Source organism: Sciurus carolinensis, chromosome 11 (genome assembly GCF_902686445.1).
Source record: "Sciurus carolinensis chromosome 11, mSciCar1.2, whole genome shotgun sequence".
Lineage (NCBI taxonomy): Eukaryota > Metazoa > Chordata > Mammalia > Rodentia > Sciuridae > Sciurus > Sciurus carolinensis.
The window spans coordinates 64732181-64750353 of record NC_062223.1 but is presented as its reverse complement, the minus strand read 5'-3'; the positions used below and the strand labels follow the sequence as shown (position 1 = coordinate 64750353).

General features: G+C 46.6%; 1 protein-coding gene across 1 annotated transcript in view; it reads right to left on the bottom strand.

Annotated features, from left to right (window-relative positions):
* The window catches only part of Dkk3 (dickkopf WNT signaling pathway inhibitor 3), a 49477-nt gene extending 31865 nt beyond the window's left edge, over positions 1–17612 (bottom strand). The window contains exons 1-4 of the mRNA XM_047518564.1: positions 17455–17612; positions 16660–16892; positions 10249–10386; positions 7783–7866 (exon numbers count right to left, since the gene is read on the bottom strand). Of these exons, the coding sequence (XP_047374520.1) occupies positions 7783–7866; positions 10249–10386; positions 16660–16866 (429 nt within the window). The 5' untranslated portion in view covers positions 16867–16892; positions 17455–17612. The remainder of the gene's footprint in view (positions 1–7782; positions 7867–10248; positions 10387–16659; positions 16893–17454) is intronic.
* Between the last annotated feature and the right edge of the window lie 561 nt (positions 17613–18173).

The following is an 18173-nucleotide window of genomic DNA, read 5'->3' as shown; positions in this document are numbered from 1 at the left end:
TTCCTCTGGAGCTTGCATGGTGTCTCATAACACTATGCAGTAAAGCACTTCAGATGCAGGACAGATTCCTAACTCAGCAAGTACTCCTAACTCCTTGGTTTGGTTCTCGAAGCTCTTGGTATCCAAGTCCCACCCCTCCCCAGCTTCAGTTCCTTCTCTCCGAGCATACCTCTAACTCTGGCACTCTAAACTAGTGTTCCTCAAATGTGTTCTAATTCCTGCATGCCTCCTTGATTTAAATGAAGAGTGTTTTTTCAAAGAATGCCCTTCCTTTCCACAACCGAGAATTCCTAGGCACCATTCAAAATCCAGCTCAACTGCCGCTTCTTCCAGGAAGGCTTTTGAGAGTTCAAAGGATTTGAGATTCCACTGACTTGCAAGGTGCCAAGCGAACCCACCAATTTCATAATGCTAGTAGAAGACACGAGCCTCCTGTGTCAGAGACAAAGGACTTTATTGGAGCAGTATGAGCTTCACGTCTGTGTCAGTTCCCCTAGCTCCCCAAGTTCCACATATGCACACAGAAGCCAAATTAGATGCTGCACATGTAGCAGGTTTACATCACACCTAAGAAATCTGAAGCTTAGCCAACCCAAATCTTTCAAAATGCACTGTAAGCACTCCATGAAGAAACAGTCTGAAATGAAAGGTCAGTTAGTGCCTCTGCTTACAGAAGGAGCAGGAACATGAGCAACCCATGAAGAATGGTCTCCCACCAAAGTCTTCCCTGGATCCCTGGCCTGCCCTAGCGCCATGTTCCCACCAGGCCCTGTACAACCTCTGCCTTAGAAATTACACATCCATATCGCAATGATCCGTCTAGGGTTTTTTGGCCCACCATTTGCCAGGGTACCTTTTGATGTTAGAGACTACCTTTTACTCTTACATTCCAGAAACATAATAGTAGTCAAAAGAACATGCAAGTGAATGAGTCAATACTGGGAATTTTGATAGGCATGGATTGGGGGTAAACAATAACGATGACAAATGGCTGACATTTTGCATTCCGGGCACTGTAGAGTGGTTTTAACCTGGATTATTTTATTTTATCCTCATGAAAATATCATATGAAAGGAACTTGGTTAACCCCATTTGACAGGGGGGAAACTAAGACACAGAGCAATTAAGGAACTTAATCAAAACCATACAACTGGTGAGTAACAAGGGTGCTGTTTGAAGTGGACCTGCCTGTGCCAGTCCTTAACTGCATCACTGAAGTGCTACTCCTGCCAGAGGCATCTAAACATCTGTTTGGAGGAGTCCGTGGAGATATAGGAAGGTGGAAGGAGGAAGTATCTGCCTTTTTTGTATTTACAGGGGTAGAGGCAGTCACCAGGCAAGTCACTGTCACCCTCCTCTGTGTGACTCATCAGCTCCCACAGACCCCGGACACTTGGCTACTTCCTGCTGGGACCTCCCACCTCTCTGATCCGCCCCATACCTGGGTAGGTGGTATTTGGTCTTGGGAACAGCCTGGAGTGCAAAACTGACCTTTCTCCCAGCTGCATGCCTTAGTGTCCCCCCATGTTAAATGTGGTTAACACAAGTTCCTTTCATATGGTATTGTCATGTGGATAAAATGAAGTAAGGTTAGCTTAAAGACGCCTCTGTATTGGCTACGACATGCAATTCCCAAACAGCCGGTCCCCTGGACCTGACTCAGAATAAAAAACATGAGTACAAAGAGGCTCTCCTTTGCTCCTGGACTCCCAGGTGATCACCATTACGGTCCCACTGCAGGTGAGGCTGGGGAAATAAGCCTCCAAAATTGCTGCAAAGAGTAAAAACCTAGAGCGAGTGATCTTCCGGTAGAAAATTGGGGAGGATCTCTCAAAATCGGATACAGGCTCGCCATTTGACATGTAGCAATATAACCCCTAGAATTTACACAATGAAATACTAGCAAAATTGGTTATATATATATATATATATATGTATATATATACACATATATATATACATATTTATTTTATATATATTTACATATTTACATATTTTATATATATATTTATACACATGTATATGTAAGTGTTTATATCAAACTTGTAAATACTTCATAAGATCTTTTAAAAATATCTTCAAAATACTGAAATCTATAAAGGAAAAATCTCTACAAATTTAAGATCCTCCAGAGATTCATAATATTCATGATTTAGCATATATTTTAGCAAGCTTTTATGCATACTTTTTTCTAAAAATGATATATTTTTAAACCTCACGTGTATATTTTGTTACCTCTATACTGTTCTTTTTTACTTAATGTTTTGTTAAAGATGTCCTTTTATACCAACTTATATGAAACTTATCTATTAATTCTATAATATTTAGATTTTGGTTGTGGAACCATTTATATTTAATGGATTTCTTTGAAGGATATTTAAATTGAGGAGTATACAACTTAATATCCCAGATTATAACTCAGAAAGAAATATCTTATCCCACAAAATTGCTCACTTACGTTAACTTTATTTGGGGATTATTGATCCATTTCTCAGAATGATATCTCATCCTTCAATTTTCCCCTGTAAGTTTTTTTTTTCTTCTTGATTAAGGAATGAAGTCCTTTTGGCTAGAAATCACGAAGTCAACTCAAAATATGAATCTAGAACCATAAGTATACTTGTTAGGTTATAGTTAGTAATGAGCAATGGAATGCTGATCGATAGTAAAGCAAGGTCACGGGGTTTCTTGGAATTGCTTCAAATGAACAATCAAGTGACTTATAGAACAACAGGTGTACTAACCCTGAGAATAAACCCGTGGAAACAAAGGAAATGATTAAGAAATAGGTCAGGAAAGAAAGATCAATGGGGCTAACTGCTCCTGACAGGATCTATTAGGGTCACTGTAAAATTAAGATTTATGGCCACAGGTTTCTTAATGTATTTCAGGAGAGAAATATCATTAACAACACAGGGCACAAAGATGAAGTCTGCCCCGTCATTGACCCCAGCACCCACATTAACACAGGATTGACTTGAAGATGAAGCCCCCCTGAGTAGCATGGCTACCATGTCAGTTCTGGAGAGGACCACCTAGGGTCAAAAACTCGCCCATCCAATGTGGAGGAGTTAAACATGTGACTGGTGAGGACTGCAGATGGTGAACCCCAGTTCTCCTGGCAGACATCAAAGTCCTAAATTTGGAAGTAACATTACATTTCCTTTGTCATTCTCTGCTTGGAGATGACCCACTCTCTCTCTTAAGAGGGTTCTTTACTTGAGCCTTACTTTCACTTATAATAAAATCCTCTTGCTTGGTTTTTCTATGTCTGACTTTAAATTTTCTTTCATCAGCACACAAAATCCAAAGCTTGGAGCTTTAGCTCCTCACTCACCATGACACATCCACATTCTTTGTGTGATTATGGGACCATGGAAACTGGACATTCACATAAGACTAACCACTACCCTGTTTTCTCCTACAGAAATGGGCACACACCCTGCCAAACCAGGACCTCAACCTAGGACCTGTCAGCTCTGGACCATCAGCACCTCTTGACATTCACACAGTCCTTCCTTCTTTCCATCTGTATTCCCCACAGCTGCCCCCTGCATACATCATGGGCACAAAGGAACAGCAGCAGGATGAGTCAACCCTGTGGCCAGGAGCATGTGGTTCCTGCAAAGCACTTACCCAAAGGGTGAGGCTGGGTACTGTCGAATGAAATGAGCCCAAGGCTACAGCATCAGGGGAAGAGGCCAGCAGAGGCTCACACAGCCTCAACATCCTGCCTAATCCATTCTTTAGCAGGAGATTGGTGGGAACCAAGGAAGAAGCCAATTAGAGCCCAGTTTTAATTACTTTTTGATAATAATGAGGCTCACACAAAAGCCTTTGTAAACCTTGCCACACACTTGGATTCTCGCTGGATCTTATGAAAGGGAAATGATCAGTCCATTTGACTGACAAAAGGAGGACAAAGCTCATAAGGGCCAAGCCAGGTCTGCCTCACTCCTTCAGACTTCTTCATCCCACCTCAAGATTGACAGGAAGAGAAAAGCTGCAATTCTGGGGACTTCCACCCAGTTCTCCTGGGCCCAGCAGGACCCCCCAGGAAGCAGTGCCTCTGGGAACTGACTCAGTTCCCTAGATGGTCTGCACCTGCCCCTGGTGCAATTCTGTAAAAATAACCTCCAGTGACTAGACATCACAGTACCTCTGACATGCATTAACTTGATAGACCGCAGGGTCAGAAACAGGGCACAGGGAGGAAAGAAAGCCAGCATCCACCTGTGTCTTCCCTCTGTGAGGAGTGAACAAGCTGGGGGGCAGGGAGGAACCTAGGGCCTGATGGGGAGAAAGGTCCTCAGATAAGCCTTCCCCTCCCACATTCCAGCTTGGTCTCTCTGTGCCTCCAGGGAATGGAATGCTTACTGCTCCATGGGAAGCAAACAAACAAAAAACCCTTCCAAAAGTTCTTCCGGTTTCCCATCCCACTCCGGCCAGGTGCCCACGTGATAACAAGCCAAGGATTCTCATAACAGGGAAAGCACTGGCTTCAGACTTGCAGAGAATTCCATGGGCACTGTTCACAGTCTGTCTCCAGTCAAAAGGGCAGATCACTGCTGGTCACTCTGGAACAGGGAAGTCACTGAGTCACTCAAACTTATACAGCTTGGTAATGAAATCCGTCCCCCTCTGTCTGCCTGGGAGCCAACGACCAGTATCTTGGAGTTGGCTGTACCTGAGAAAACTAGGCTGGAGCTTCAAACTAGGTGTGTTCTGGGTGGACAAAATAACTCAGTCTGTTATACCACCTTAGAAGGAGAACTCAGAAGCGCAACAAATACAAAATGTTGCTGTGAGCTGCATTTTAATTAGAGGGTGCATCCTTTCAAAGTGGTGCCTTGGGTAATTGGGCCGGACTCTTTTATAAATAAAAGCTTCCTATTCATGCATAATGGCCTGTCCACTCTCTAGCTAACACTCCACTTTCCTCCTAATCCCCTGCACAAAAGTAGCACAACACTGGTCGGCCTCTCCACTGACCCGTGAAAGGGACCCAGCTGAAGGCTCAGCACAAAAGTCCCCCAAAAAGGACGTCAGACCACATCACCATTGCAGACGCACCCAGGTGAACTAACAAGCCGGGGTGGCCTTCCCCCTCCCGTTTGAGTGTAAAACCAGACCAGCACCTTGCACAGACTGTGTGAAATTTCTAGACAGGCATATAGTGTTACTGTCTGTAACTTTCCATGAGCCTCCTCAGGTTACCATACATATTAATACACATACTGGCATTTAAAACAAGGAAAATATGGGTGCTTGGTGACTATTTTTAATCAAATTCCACTGGGAATATTAAATCCTAAACACCAAGCCCCTGTTTATGGTATTTTAAGGTTTGCATTGCATATGATTTTTGTCCTTTGGAATGGTGAACTTCCCTTTCCCCTTTAAGAGACAGCTTCTGCAGTGTGAAGGGTAGTTCAGAACCAACTGTGAAAATCATTAACCTGCAAAGCTGAGGAACAGGACAGCAGCGATAGTGCATGACCCTCTGCAATTCTTTGAAGGCAGTCTGATCTTCACAGCTCCCTGCTCAGTAAAAGGAGCTCCACGTTTCCCTAAAGACGGCACTTGAGCCCCAGCTCAACTGTATTAGGACAGCAGGGAGCCCAGAAATGGAAAGGTGGGTGAACGGAAGCATGCTGTGGACACACTGGGAGCTGGACAGGCCAGGTCCCTCTGACAATGAGCCAGGCTGGGCAGGGAGATTCACACGCCATCTCGGCCACACGCCAATCCCTTCACAAACTGCTTGAAGTCTCCAGTCTGTTCTCTAAAGCCCTGTGGGATTCGCCAAACACTGTTCGGTCAAGCATCAGCTCCTCAGGTCTCCCTCCTACACCATCAAACCTGCATTTCTTCTCACAGAGAAACTCAGTGAACTCACAGTTTGAGGGTTTGGGCAGAAATCAAGAAAAACTTGAGGAGTCTGTGCCTTCGAGATTTCTTGAATATATCACTCATCAGCATCCTGCATTCTCAGACTGTGGTGGAGAGAGGTTCGGACTATGTACCACACAAGGGTGCTGCGTTGGTGTCCCCATCACCATGAACATGAGACTGAGTGGGCAGGTGTGCAGATTCTGGACCCGCAGCTGAAGCCTGAAGCAGGGACACATACAGGCATGCAAGGCCAGGGGCACTTGGGAAACTGGCACAAACTCATGGTACACAGAACAATAGTGGAGACAGCTGTCACCTGTCCCAAGCACGCTCTTAGCATCTTTGAGATCTCGTCTCTTACCTACCCACCACTACCAGAATCTCAATTGCCCCTCACAGGGCTCAAAACCTGACACTCAGGGGCTGGAGCAAGAGTATGGGATGTGCCTATTGCTTCCCCATGCACACCTGGGTCTCCAGCAGGTGCAGCTAGGCTCACGTGCAGGCTGCCGCCCAGGGCTCTAAGAACTTCCTGGAGCAAAACTGAACCATCATGCAATATGTATTAACTTTTAGAAGACGTGAGAACAAAGGCTTTTTTCCTAATGCACAGCTCTGTGAACTCTGTTTGCCTAGCCTTTTCCACTCCATGGCCTCTGCACAGGCCCTCTCTCCCTCATCAAGGCCTAGCCCCAGATTCAGACCAGAAGTCCACTACAGCTTCCCCTGTAGGAGCCCTGATCACATCCTGAGGCCAGCTGCCTGGTTTTTGTTCTGCTTCCTTCTTAGAAAACTGGCCCCTCTTCCTTCCAGTCTAATTAAACCCATCTTTGTTTCATAGACCTCTGTACTTTCAGGGTTAAGAGATGCTGCAATCATACCTCACTTGTAGGCGAGGTGACTGAGGTGCCCCAGCTTGGACATGATAAACTCATGCTTCCAGCTTCCACAGCTAGTGAATAGTTCCAGCTACTGCCCACCAGACTGCCTTAAATGGCGGGTTACCACCCTCACACAGCCAACCAGACCCCCAGCCCACAGGTCAGCCCCTGACATTTGAGCACCATGACAAAAACAAAATTCCAACTACCAACCAAGACAACACCACCTTCTCCACCATTACCAGTCTACTAGCTCTCTTTCAGCAATAAGGCCAAGAGAGGTGGGCAAAACCCCCATGTCCTTGGAAAGCAAGGGGTGCATAGGGCATCTGGACACAGAGAGGCAATGGTCTTAGCAATAGGAGTCTCATTGTTGCTATTGACCATGTTCAAATCACAGTCTGCCATCTCAGAGACAAAGTGCAGTCAAGTCTCCGCTGGCCTGGAGGTCAGACCAGTGGCTCATCTCCTGACCTAGGTGAAATCACTTCCCTTTCAACTTTAGGACTTTGAAATTCTACAAAATCCATTCCACCTTTGAAACAAGCAAAAGGCAACCCACAGTGGAGCCAGAGCCTGAAGCCAGGAGCAGACAGGCAGCATTTGTCCTATAGGCCACTGGGTTTCATTTAATGCACTTTTACTCCCAAACTGCCTGGCCAGGGCAGGGATCATACAAGGCCTGAACCATTCCAGAGGCTCTGGGCATTTCACTGTTGGATGCACCAGGTCTGTCACCAGGGTCCTCAAGCAATATACCTGGTACTTGCTTGTTTTCCTTCCAACACTGAGATGTAAATGACAACTGAGTTTAGCTTCTCTGCCATTTCTGACATCAACTGCATGGAGGCCTGGCCTGTTACCAGACTGCACGGTCTGGTCAGGAACACAGGAACTGGGGAATCTGGGTAGAAATGAGGCAGGAGAGGTGCCCAGGAGTCAGCTCCCTTCAGGCAGGCTGACCACAGGCATGTGTGCCTTGGGGTGAGGGGAAAGCATGACTTACGTGGCTCCTTTTGCCTTCTTCATCTCCCACAGACGTAATCACTGTCTCCGAAAAGACCGTCTGTCCAGTTTGGTTGTTGGTTACCTATGGGAGAATAAGTGCAGTGAACATGAAATTGAAGGACGTCTGAGCAAATCCCACCCGTCTGTCTGTTTCATTCACTGAAGCAGGAGCACCAGGGAAAGCGGCCAGGAGACCCACCCCGCTGCTTTCTGAGCTCCTCAGTAGCCTGCCCTTGCCAGCTGCTAGGAGATGCTCACAGCAGCCTGGGTGGGTCACTAAAAGGAGGGCAGGACGTGATGCATGCCAGACCCTCAGCAGTGCCCTGAATGGCAGCACGTTCACTATTCTTGGTGCTTATCACTTGAAACTCAATGTCAACTTTCTTTTGACAAACTTCAAATCTGGGTGTCTACTCAAATGTCTTTCATGAGAAGCAAGCAAGTCTGGCCACAGCAGCCATGCTCCTGAAACTGAGAATGGCTTTCAGTTCATCAAGAAAGTGTTTAAGCCCAAGGAGGACTTGATCCTTATCCCTCTGTCTGTCATCTGCCTCTGATTCTGTGCCCAAGTGCAGGCATCCCAAAGCCCAGCACCACATGGAACCCAGGCCCTTCCTGCCCCAACGAAGGCCCTATGGACTAATAGCTGGGAGATCTGTGTTCTTTGCTGACAACCATCTAGTATGTGGCCTGGAACAAGTCAATTCTTTTCTCTGATTCATAGTCTCATTTCTACATCATCTTTAATGTCCCTGCCAGCTCTAATATTACAGAAGTCTGTCACCAGGACAAAGTAGAAACTCTTGGCCTTATGTGCAGTAAGGGATCAAATTCCAGTTCTGAGGAGTGAAGGACCATGTCTTCCCTGCCATGCTTTTACATTTTTACCTAAATAATTCCTGTCCACAGAAATGGCATGATGTCTTCTTTATCTATACCATTTTTAGCTATGGATTAACCAATATCATATTTTTTAAAAATTCTAGTCCTGTATATATGTATTGTAAGACTTCTCAGAGCTTTTATTATACCAACATGTATTTTTTTTTCTTCATTTCTAGGAGTATAAAGTGCATTCCAAATATATTTCACCCCTACTGAGCTCCTCTATCATAAGGAGTGCACAGGATGGGTGCTCCCCAGAACCTACTGGAGGACCACTGCACTGTGCTGGTAACACAACTTCACTATAAAATAACAACAATAATAAATAACTTTACAGTTTACAGTAAACTGTCATATACTTTAGGTCATCTGATCCTCACAGTACTATACTGCAGATGTAGATATTTTATAAATGTCATTAGGATAAATTTAATTTTTTTTTAAAAATCACTCTAGTTACTGGAAGGACTCAACATGCAGGTATTCTGAGATCTACAAGGAGTAACTTTAAGATGCAACTGAACCTATGGCCCTATTGTCATTCCTTCTGAATGACAGTATTGGTTTTAACAAGAATAAAATGATCAGTCTTCGATGAGCAATACCTAGGGATTCTGTTCCACTGGGGGGCTTGTTCATTTGCATGAGGATCATGCTCCATAGCTGATCCATCTAGCTGGGCCCATCTATATGCAGCAGGAGAAGAACCCCACAAAAGTCACTGTATAGTCAAGGCAATAACATTGACCCTGTTATGCTCTCTGGGATAGAAACCCATTGTTTCAACCACGTAATTACCTGGGCATTTCAATAAATGCAAGACTCTTTCATGGGAACTATCATGACCTTGCCTACAGGAATTGAGATGAGATGAGAGGTCAAGCTCCTTGATATTCACGACAGAATGTCAACTCTAGGGCCTCCAACAATGACCCTAAATATCTGCACAGCATCCTCTTCAGGAGAACACAGGTCAACATAGTTTGCTCACATCAACTTGGAGACCTCTCACTCTGTGAACAGGTGAATACTACATCCCTCTAGATTTGCAAAGCTTTCTTCCAGATCAGATGGGAAATGCATCTGCTTGTTCCTCATGCAAGATATTAGACCAAGAGACACTGAGGCAGGTGTTCAGATGGAAAAAAATCAGTTGCATTTTGAATGGAAAACCAGTAAATGAACAAATGTTTAAACTCATTGCAGCAGAGTGTTCACCTTCTGAAGGTGGAGTATCACAGCTGAGCCCCTCCTAGGGAAAGAGTGAGGATCCATTCATCATAACGGGTCTCTATTTCTACCCCACTGAGACATACACAAAACCTAAGAGATAAACTCCTCCTTCTGAACTGGTAGGAAGCCTAGCGTCAAATCTATTGCTTAAATGCAAAAGCAATTTAGGTCCCTGATACCTATCTCTTTCCTTTAAACAGTATTCTCACTCCTTCTGGTTTTTAATCTGCACTTTACTATTCCCATTTTCATCTTTGGCTGTGTCTCAAATATGTAAATAAGACCTCAGTTCTCTGACAGGACTGGGTGCTGCAGAAAGGAAGCAGTGCTGGCCACGCCCCCTTACCTTGTGAATTTCTCGGTGCACATGGATGGTGTTATTTCCCACCTTAGTGTCTGTGTTGGTCTCATTGTGATAGCTGGCAGGTAGGCTTGCCAGGTTCACTTCTGATGATGTCTTAGCAGCAGCTTCTTCTGCCTCCATCTGTTGAACCAATTAATTTAGTGAGCAAAATTGTTTTCTCTAATTACAAATAGGAAGACCATTAGGAAAAAAGAACCACCTCGTTCCCTCTTCTGCCATCACAAAGGATGATGACAATGACAGGTACTGAGTAACCCATTAGGACAAGACATTGCACCAAATGCCTTACCTGTACCACAGGTACCCTAGGTCATGGGGGTTCCCCATTTTACAAATGGGGAAACTGAGGCTCAGAGTGGTTAGAGGAATTCCCCAGACTCCCAGGGAAGGGTGGAGCTGGAAGGTGAGCATGCTTCCATTAAGCAATCTTGGCCCCTTGCTGGTGGTGCCTTGCCCATCTCCTGGTGGTCTAACCTGGAGTCCCCTGTGTTCAGTTCCCAGGCATGCCTACAGTCAACCCTCTCTCTCCCTGAGGGCATTCTCTGAACACAGAAGTGTGCTTGGTTTGCACAGACCCAATTGCTATGGAATTAACACGCCAGCAATAGGGACAGGCTATGGGGTAAATACCCCAGCTTTTCCCTGTGTAAGACAATTCTAAGGTATATAGAATCGAGTCTCTCTGAGGACCCTCAGTGGGATTGAACTCTAAATGCTCATAGCAGTAATCTGCTCAGGGCATGTCCTTTATTACCATTCTCTTTTCCAACTCACTTTCCCACTTCCTGCTAGTGGTTTTCTAGGATCACCAAATAAGTTATTTGCTCCCAAATCCTTGTTGCAGCGTCTGCTGGGGCTAGTGGTAATGATGGTGGAGACCCAAAATAAGCTAGTACTATATCTCCTGAAGGTAAGGCCACACCTGTGTCTCCTCCTCCATCCCACCTCTTGGGTACATACATAGGCTACCTTTGCAGGGGGACAGTCAGTTGACTAATTCCCCAGGATCCACACCTCCCTTGGCTCTTCTTGAACATTTAGTTGTCCTCTGGTATCACACTTCCAAGGTCATGTCATCAAATCCTCCAGTCTATGAGCTTCCATGACATCTTCATCAGGTATAACAGCCAACACATGTCTGTACCCAACTTCCCCTTCCAGATTTATCATCCTGTCCCAGCCCTGCCTGACAAGTGGGCAGGTGACAAGGTGACCCATTCACAGATGACTGGGTCTAAAGGCAGGCCACATCATGGACTAGTTGAGCCAATCAGGCACTCTCTAGGAATTTCAAATGACAGGCACAATGAGGAGTTCTGGTGGGTGGGGAGTAATCTATGACTCTGGGCTATTTTTATTCCTTAAAACTGATCCTCAAAATATATTTTCCTATTAATAAAAATCTGTACTCTCTCTCCTTAAGTACTGGATGAACCCCTTCTTTTCCTACCTCCTCCAGCCAGATTTGCCAAGCTGGACTAGACATGCAAAGAGATCTGCTGGGCACCGAAGCTCAACTAATCAGAGCAGAACCTGGGGGTGCCTGCTGTGTCGTAGTGCTGCGCTGACACTGAGATTATGCAGACATCTAACACTTGATCACTGGCTTCATTACAACAACTGTCATAATAACTACCTCCACATTTGGGGTATGGGCCACGTCTAAGCCATTGTACAAGACACCTTGAACAGGCCAACGTTCACAGTGACCCTATCACAGTCGTGCTATTTACCCCCAAGATGCAGGGAGAAAAAATGAAGTTCACAGAGGACATCACATCCTTAGGAAGTGGCAAAGCTTGAATTAGAACTCAGGTCTGTTTGACTCCAGATGATGCGTCCTACTGGAAGATAAGAGGATCTCATCGGAAGATGACTACAACCTTTCTTGTGTGGCTCTGCAAGCAAGTCAGGGGTCCGAAGAAAGGCGAAGCAAGGCTTCCAGGAGGAGGAGGCATATTTGGACTGGTTTAAGAGTGAGTAGGATTTGGACAGGAGAGGTGTGAAAGTGCTGCCGATCGCACGGGCAAAGCTGTGGCGGCCTAGACAGCACTGTGTTCTGTGGGCACAGGAGAAAGTGGTGGCTAAAGAAGTGGAGGGGTCCACAGGCAGATCCAAGGAGCAGCTAAGGCAGAGGATGTTGGCCTGGTTCTCAACCAAATGGGTACTTGAGTCATTCCCCAAGCTTTTATAAACATGCATACCTGTGCAACTATAAGGCACCAATAGATAAATGTGGGAAAAATACATATCAAAATACAAACAAACAGACATGCATACCTGGATCCCTTCCCAGACCTGCAAAATTGTAATTTCTGGAGATGGGACCTCAGATATCAATGAGTTTCTAAGATGATTCTGAGGATTCCCTTCCTCTCCAGCTGCCCCCAGTTAAGAATCTCTGTTTCAGGCAATAGGGAGCTACAGCAAGTTCCAGGCTAGTTGGAAAAAAATACAAAAACCAGGAAAGGAAGAAAGTAGAGTCAGGGCACTGGCTAGAATTAGGTCTCGAAGAAGGGAGCTCTATCTGCAGAAAGGACTTCTACATGGTAAAAGCTCCAAATAAGTCTAGAAGTACCAAGCCACCGAAAGATGGCCACAGGACTAAGCAAGCAGTTTTCTCCAGCATCATCAGACAGCAGTACAGTAGGAAATGTCAGAATTTTTGAGTTGTACAAGGTGGGTTCAAGTTCACACCTCTGCCCCAAAGTAGCCATGTGACCTTGGCAAAGACACCAAATCACTCCAAACATCAGTTTGCACATTTGTAGAATGAGGATGATCCTATTTTGTTGAGTAGATGTGATTATTAAGGATCATGAAATCTAAGTACTGGTACAGTACCTCTCACATGACAAATATGTAATATGTAGCTGCTTTTGTAATATTGCCCTGTGAGCAGCCTCAAAAGAAGCTAGTCTGCCAGAAATGGGAGGAGCAGGCAGTAGATACGATGTGTTTGAAGAGTTGCCCAACAAAATAGAGAAGAAATAGAGGAGAGCTAGCTGGGAGGGGAGACAGGATGGGCAAGAAATGACATTTTTTCCCCCTAAGCAAGAGACTCTGGCATATTTAGTGATGGAAAAGATATAGCTGAAAAGAGAAGGAGCCTAAAGATGCCAGACAGGATATACCCAGAAGGAGAAAGGAATATTTTAATGTTTTTAAAATTCTCACTGGAATCTGAATCATACAGTTTGGCTTGCAAATAATTGACAAGTTCCCAAATCTTGAGTTTGCTGTGAGCTGAGCTGACAGTCTTTTCATAAAACCTTCCCCCTCAGCTAGTGGTTGTTTCAACAGACTGAGCTAACGGTTCTTTAATGGCACCATGAACGAAAAGTACAGTTTACAATGGAAATTTCAACCACAACCATTACTGCCACCAGCAAGAGAAACCTAAGCCTGAAGCAATAGTTGTTTCATAGAGGAGGAATGTGAGCGCTGTTAAAAATGGCATTTACAGTTGGTTGAATCTGTGTCTGTTAAAGGGGCACAGTAGGCAAAACTGGACAGATAAAAACCCAGACTTGGCACTGGGGTTCTCCCTGAGGTGGTGAGGCAATAAGAACACTCGAAAACCTACCAGTTACGGATGTTGTAACGGGGGCAGGAGAAATGGAGTGGTTTTATCCTTAAAATGCATTTATTGGTAACATATACAATTACACAGGAAGACAAGAACTTCACAAATTGAAGCCATTCGAAGACTTGCTTCTCCAAATAATGATGCTTCGAGGAGAACGACTTTGCTTTTTCCCTTAAGGGTCATCAACAGCTCGAGGCAGCTGGACTATTTAAAACGCCAGGAAGTTACTTGAAAGCAGATTCACCATGCAACTATGTAAACAATTAATGCATTGGATTCAGGTCCTTTTTGTTTCTTTCCTTGGACAACTAAATAGAAAAGATCCTGTGTTTATGGGATTTAAGGGGCTTTCTGGTAGTTTCTTAGAAAAAAAAAAAAACAACAACTATTAGCTATTAGCCACAATCCATTTAATATTTATAATTTTCTGGGCTAGGGATATAGCTGAATGGTAACGGGCCTGCCTAGCATGCATGAAGCTCTAGGTTCATTCCCTAGTTCTGAAAAACAAGAAGAGTATTTGAGAATTATATTATTTTATTTTGGAATATTTTTTAAATGTTTTAAGAAATTAATATATATAAATATTCCTTAAATTTTTTTTAATATTTTAGGATTGATTTGATTTTTAATACTTTACATTTTCCTTTTTCTTTTTTGTAGCACTAGGAACAAAACCCAGGGCCTCAAGCATGCTAGGCGAAGCACTTTACCAGTAAGCTATACCCACAGTCCAAGATATTTTAAAAGATATTTCTAAGACAGATCTACTGAGAATCTATCAGACACTGATAGTATTTCCTACTATTTACACTACTTCTATTAGTATGACAATAATGATGCCCATTATTCACTGAGAAATGAGAATCTTTCATAATTCTTACAATGACCTCATGAGGAAGACACTTGTATTAGAGCTATGATATTTATCCTCATTTAAGATGATTGGGTAATCTGTTTCACTTAAATTCTCTTTTAATCTTCCTTTAGCCTAGGGTTAGACATTTTCCCCATTCAGACCCTGGATCCCACCACTAGGAAGTGGCAGAGCTGGGTCTGGATGAAGAAAGATTGGTCTCCATTTCTCATACGCCCACCATGAAAGTGTTCCAACTCTCATCCTGTCCCCACAGCCTGCAAGGACATTCTTTGGGAAATGACCATTGACTGGGGTAGATGTGACAGTCAGATCTCCTCTGGTGGAAACTTTTAGACTGCCAATCTGTACAACTCAAGCAGAAACAGGTCTGGAGGGAGGAAGATGGGAGTCCTGGCAAAACCCACTGTGGTTAACTACCACGGAGAAGACACAGCGTTAAGGTCCCACTGGACCCCACACTGCTCTGGATAAATGAAGATATGAAAGAGGCCTTGGTCCCATCAGGAGTGCATATCAGAGCACCATGCTGCAAACTTATTGAATGGTGGTGGGCATTTTTACACTGAATAAAAACGTGGAGATGACCTAATCGGTGTTATCAGAAATCTGTGTGCAGGAGGAAAAATCCTAAAACCTTGATAAGGAAAGTCCCACCCTGGAACCAGAAGGATCACAAGTTCAATTTGCTTTGTAGTTGTAGAGTAATTAGTCATTTGGCCTACCTGACTCCTCTCACCCTTTAATTGTTCCATGTCATGACTGTTTGACTGTTTTGTAATCAGAGAAAACAGAAAACCCCTGGGTCTTGGGATCTGGGTCTGTCCAGTAGATACTCAGGAGCCAGCATTTAAGACTGCACAAGGGAGCCAGCACACTGGAGATAGTAGGGATGTGGGAAAGCCTGATCCACCAGCCTAAACACCTGGTCTCTCACTGACTCCTTCATTGGGATGGCTGGTCTCTCTCCAAAGATAGGCTACAGTCAGATCTGGGCCCATCAGTGACCATGCCTACCTCCTCAGGCACCAGGGACAGCTCCCCACACCTGGATCAGGAAGGAAGGCCCAGGCAGCCTTCCCCATGCTTGGAGCCCACCATACAGGACAGAACAAGATTCCATCCACAGTGTCTGGATATGGAAGGTGATGGAAGAAAGAAGCCAAGCAAAGCTCTGCCAGGGTATTTGGTGTCTGATAGTACCTATTATTTGCCAGATGCCCAAATTAACATCATGGCATCTAATTCTCACAGGAAACTGAGGTTTAGTTTGTTAAATGATCTACACAATGTCACCCTACTAGTGAGTGGCAGAGGAAGACCCTGTTTGGTGGAGATGTGGTTGCATTCTTATCCATTATCTTCTAAGAATTTTCACAGTTGGGACTGGGAATTTCCATCTTTTTCTTCCCCACTGTAGATTAAAGGAGGCAAGGCAGGCCAGACAGACTGCCAGCAAAGCTCAGGCCCCTTTGTCTCTTTGTCCCCACATGCATCCTACCTGTATCTTGGGAAGATGACACAAGCTCAAAGCCCAACAGACAAGCTAGAACTTGGAGCTGCCTGAAACTGCCTGAGCCTCGCTACAAAACCACAGCGCTGAAATACCAGGGGCCTTGCGGGCATTGCTTCCAAATGGGAACTGCATACTGGACGACTGCAGCAGCCTGCAGCCAGGTGGGGACCCCAGGTAGGGTCCGGACTCCTTGGACAAGCTCAGACCCAGACCTTCTGGCAGGAAGGCAGAACGAGAGAGCGGGGAAGGAGAAGGTAAGAATCACCCTACCCTACGCAGCTCGGTGTCTGCAATCGGCCCTTTCCAGTGTCTTCGCCTGACGCCAGGTCCCTGGTCAGAGCACCGCCTCCCCTAAGCCCGCACCACGCAGCCTCACGCGTCCTCAGCCCGGCGCCCTCAGGGAGCACCCACCTCCTCCACCGCGCTGCGCAGTTTGTGCTGCGTGTCCTCCATCAGTTCCTCGACCTCGCGGAACATCTCATTGAGGGTGGCCTCCTCCTGAGGGTAGCTGAGAGCCGGGCCGGGCTCAATTGGAGCCGAAGTCGTCGTCGGTGCGGGAGCCGTGGGGACCGCCACTGCCAGCAGTAGGCAGAGCAGGGTGCCTCCGAGCCGCTGCATCTTTGCTTTGCGCCGGCCGCAGCCGCCTGTGTGTCGCGGAACGCGGTCAGGGGAGCGCGCAGACCACCCCCTCGCCAGTCCCGCCCCCGGCTCTGCCCGCGCTGGGGGCCCCTCTTCCCGCACCCGCACCCAGATAGGAAGAAACCTAGCCCCCTTTCAGGCGCAGCTCCTCTGGGACAGTGGCGCCCCCACCCACTCTAGCCCTGTGCTCTCTCAACCTCGCGCCTGGATCTCTACCGCACCCCTTGTTCCAGCACCTGGCGTGAGCTCTGCTCGCCGCCCCGGTGCTAGCCCTCTCTTCCGAGAAAAAGAACCTGGGTCCCCTACGGTAATAGCCGCCCCCCGCCCCGCATCACCCCAGCTTGGTCCCAATTTCGAGCCCCGTCCCCTCCTGGACTAGGTCTGAGCGCAGTTCAAACGACGGGACCCCCCGTCCCTCCCCAACTCTCCCAGTCTCCATCTAGAGTGGGCTGAGAGCACAGGTCAGCTTCCTCCCCTGGGGTCTTAACGAGTCGCACGCCCCGCCCCGCACCCACCCTGCGAGACTAAGCCGGGCCATCTCCACTCCCGCCGCCGCCCCTCACCCACCTCGACTGCACCGAGCTGCGACGCGGGAGGATCTGCTTGCGCCGGGCCGCGAGGCCGCCACTGAGCTGCGTGAGCCGGAGCGGTGCGGCTGGCTGGCGGCTGGTGCGTACACGCAGCGGGGATGCGGCAGCAATGGTACCGGAGCAAGCTGGCGCTCGGCCTGCCCACCAGGCCCCCGCCCCGCGGGAGGAGCCGCCGCCCAGCGATTGGCCGGCCTGGGCGCCAGCTACCCCACGCCCCAAGCCCGCCTCTTCAGCCTCCAAGACCCACTCCGCAGGAAGCCATCCCCTTCCCTGGAGACCTCTGCACCCCGCAGCATCCCAGGCTGCTGTCATCTCTGGTCTCAGGTCTTGCAACAGCTTTCCTTAGTCACATCTTACTGTCTTAAGTCTCCAAGATAACCTCCGCCCAGTGCACAATCCTGCAGGATGGAATTCCAGCCCCGGAGCTATCACAATCTAACCTTAGTTTGTCTGCATCTGTCGACGCCATGCTCCAGAGTAACTCACTTGTAGCTCCCGGAATGGGTCACCAGAATGTCAGCAAGCTCCCGGGGGAGATATGGCAATATTAAAACCAGAAGCCTACTGCCATCTCTGCTCCTTCTCGCCTTCCAACCGCGGAGGCCAAGTCTGTGCAAACCATATTTCTCTGTGACCAGTTAGCCTAATGTAAACGGGGTTATAGTAGTATGTGCACCCCCTAATTAACATGTACGA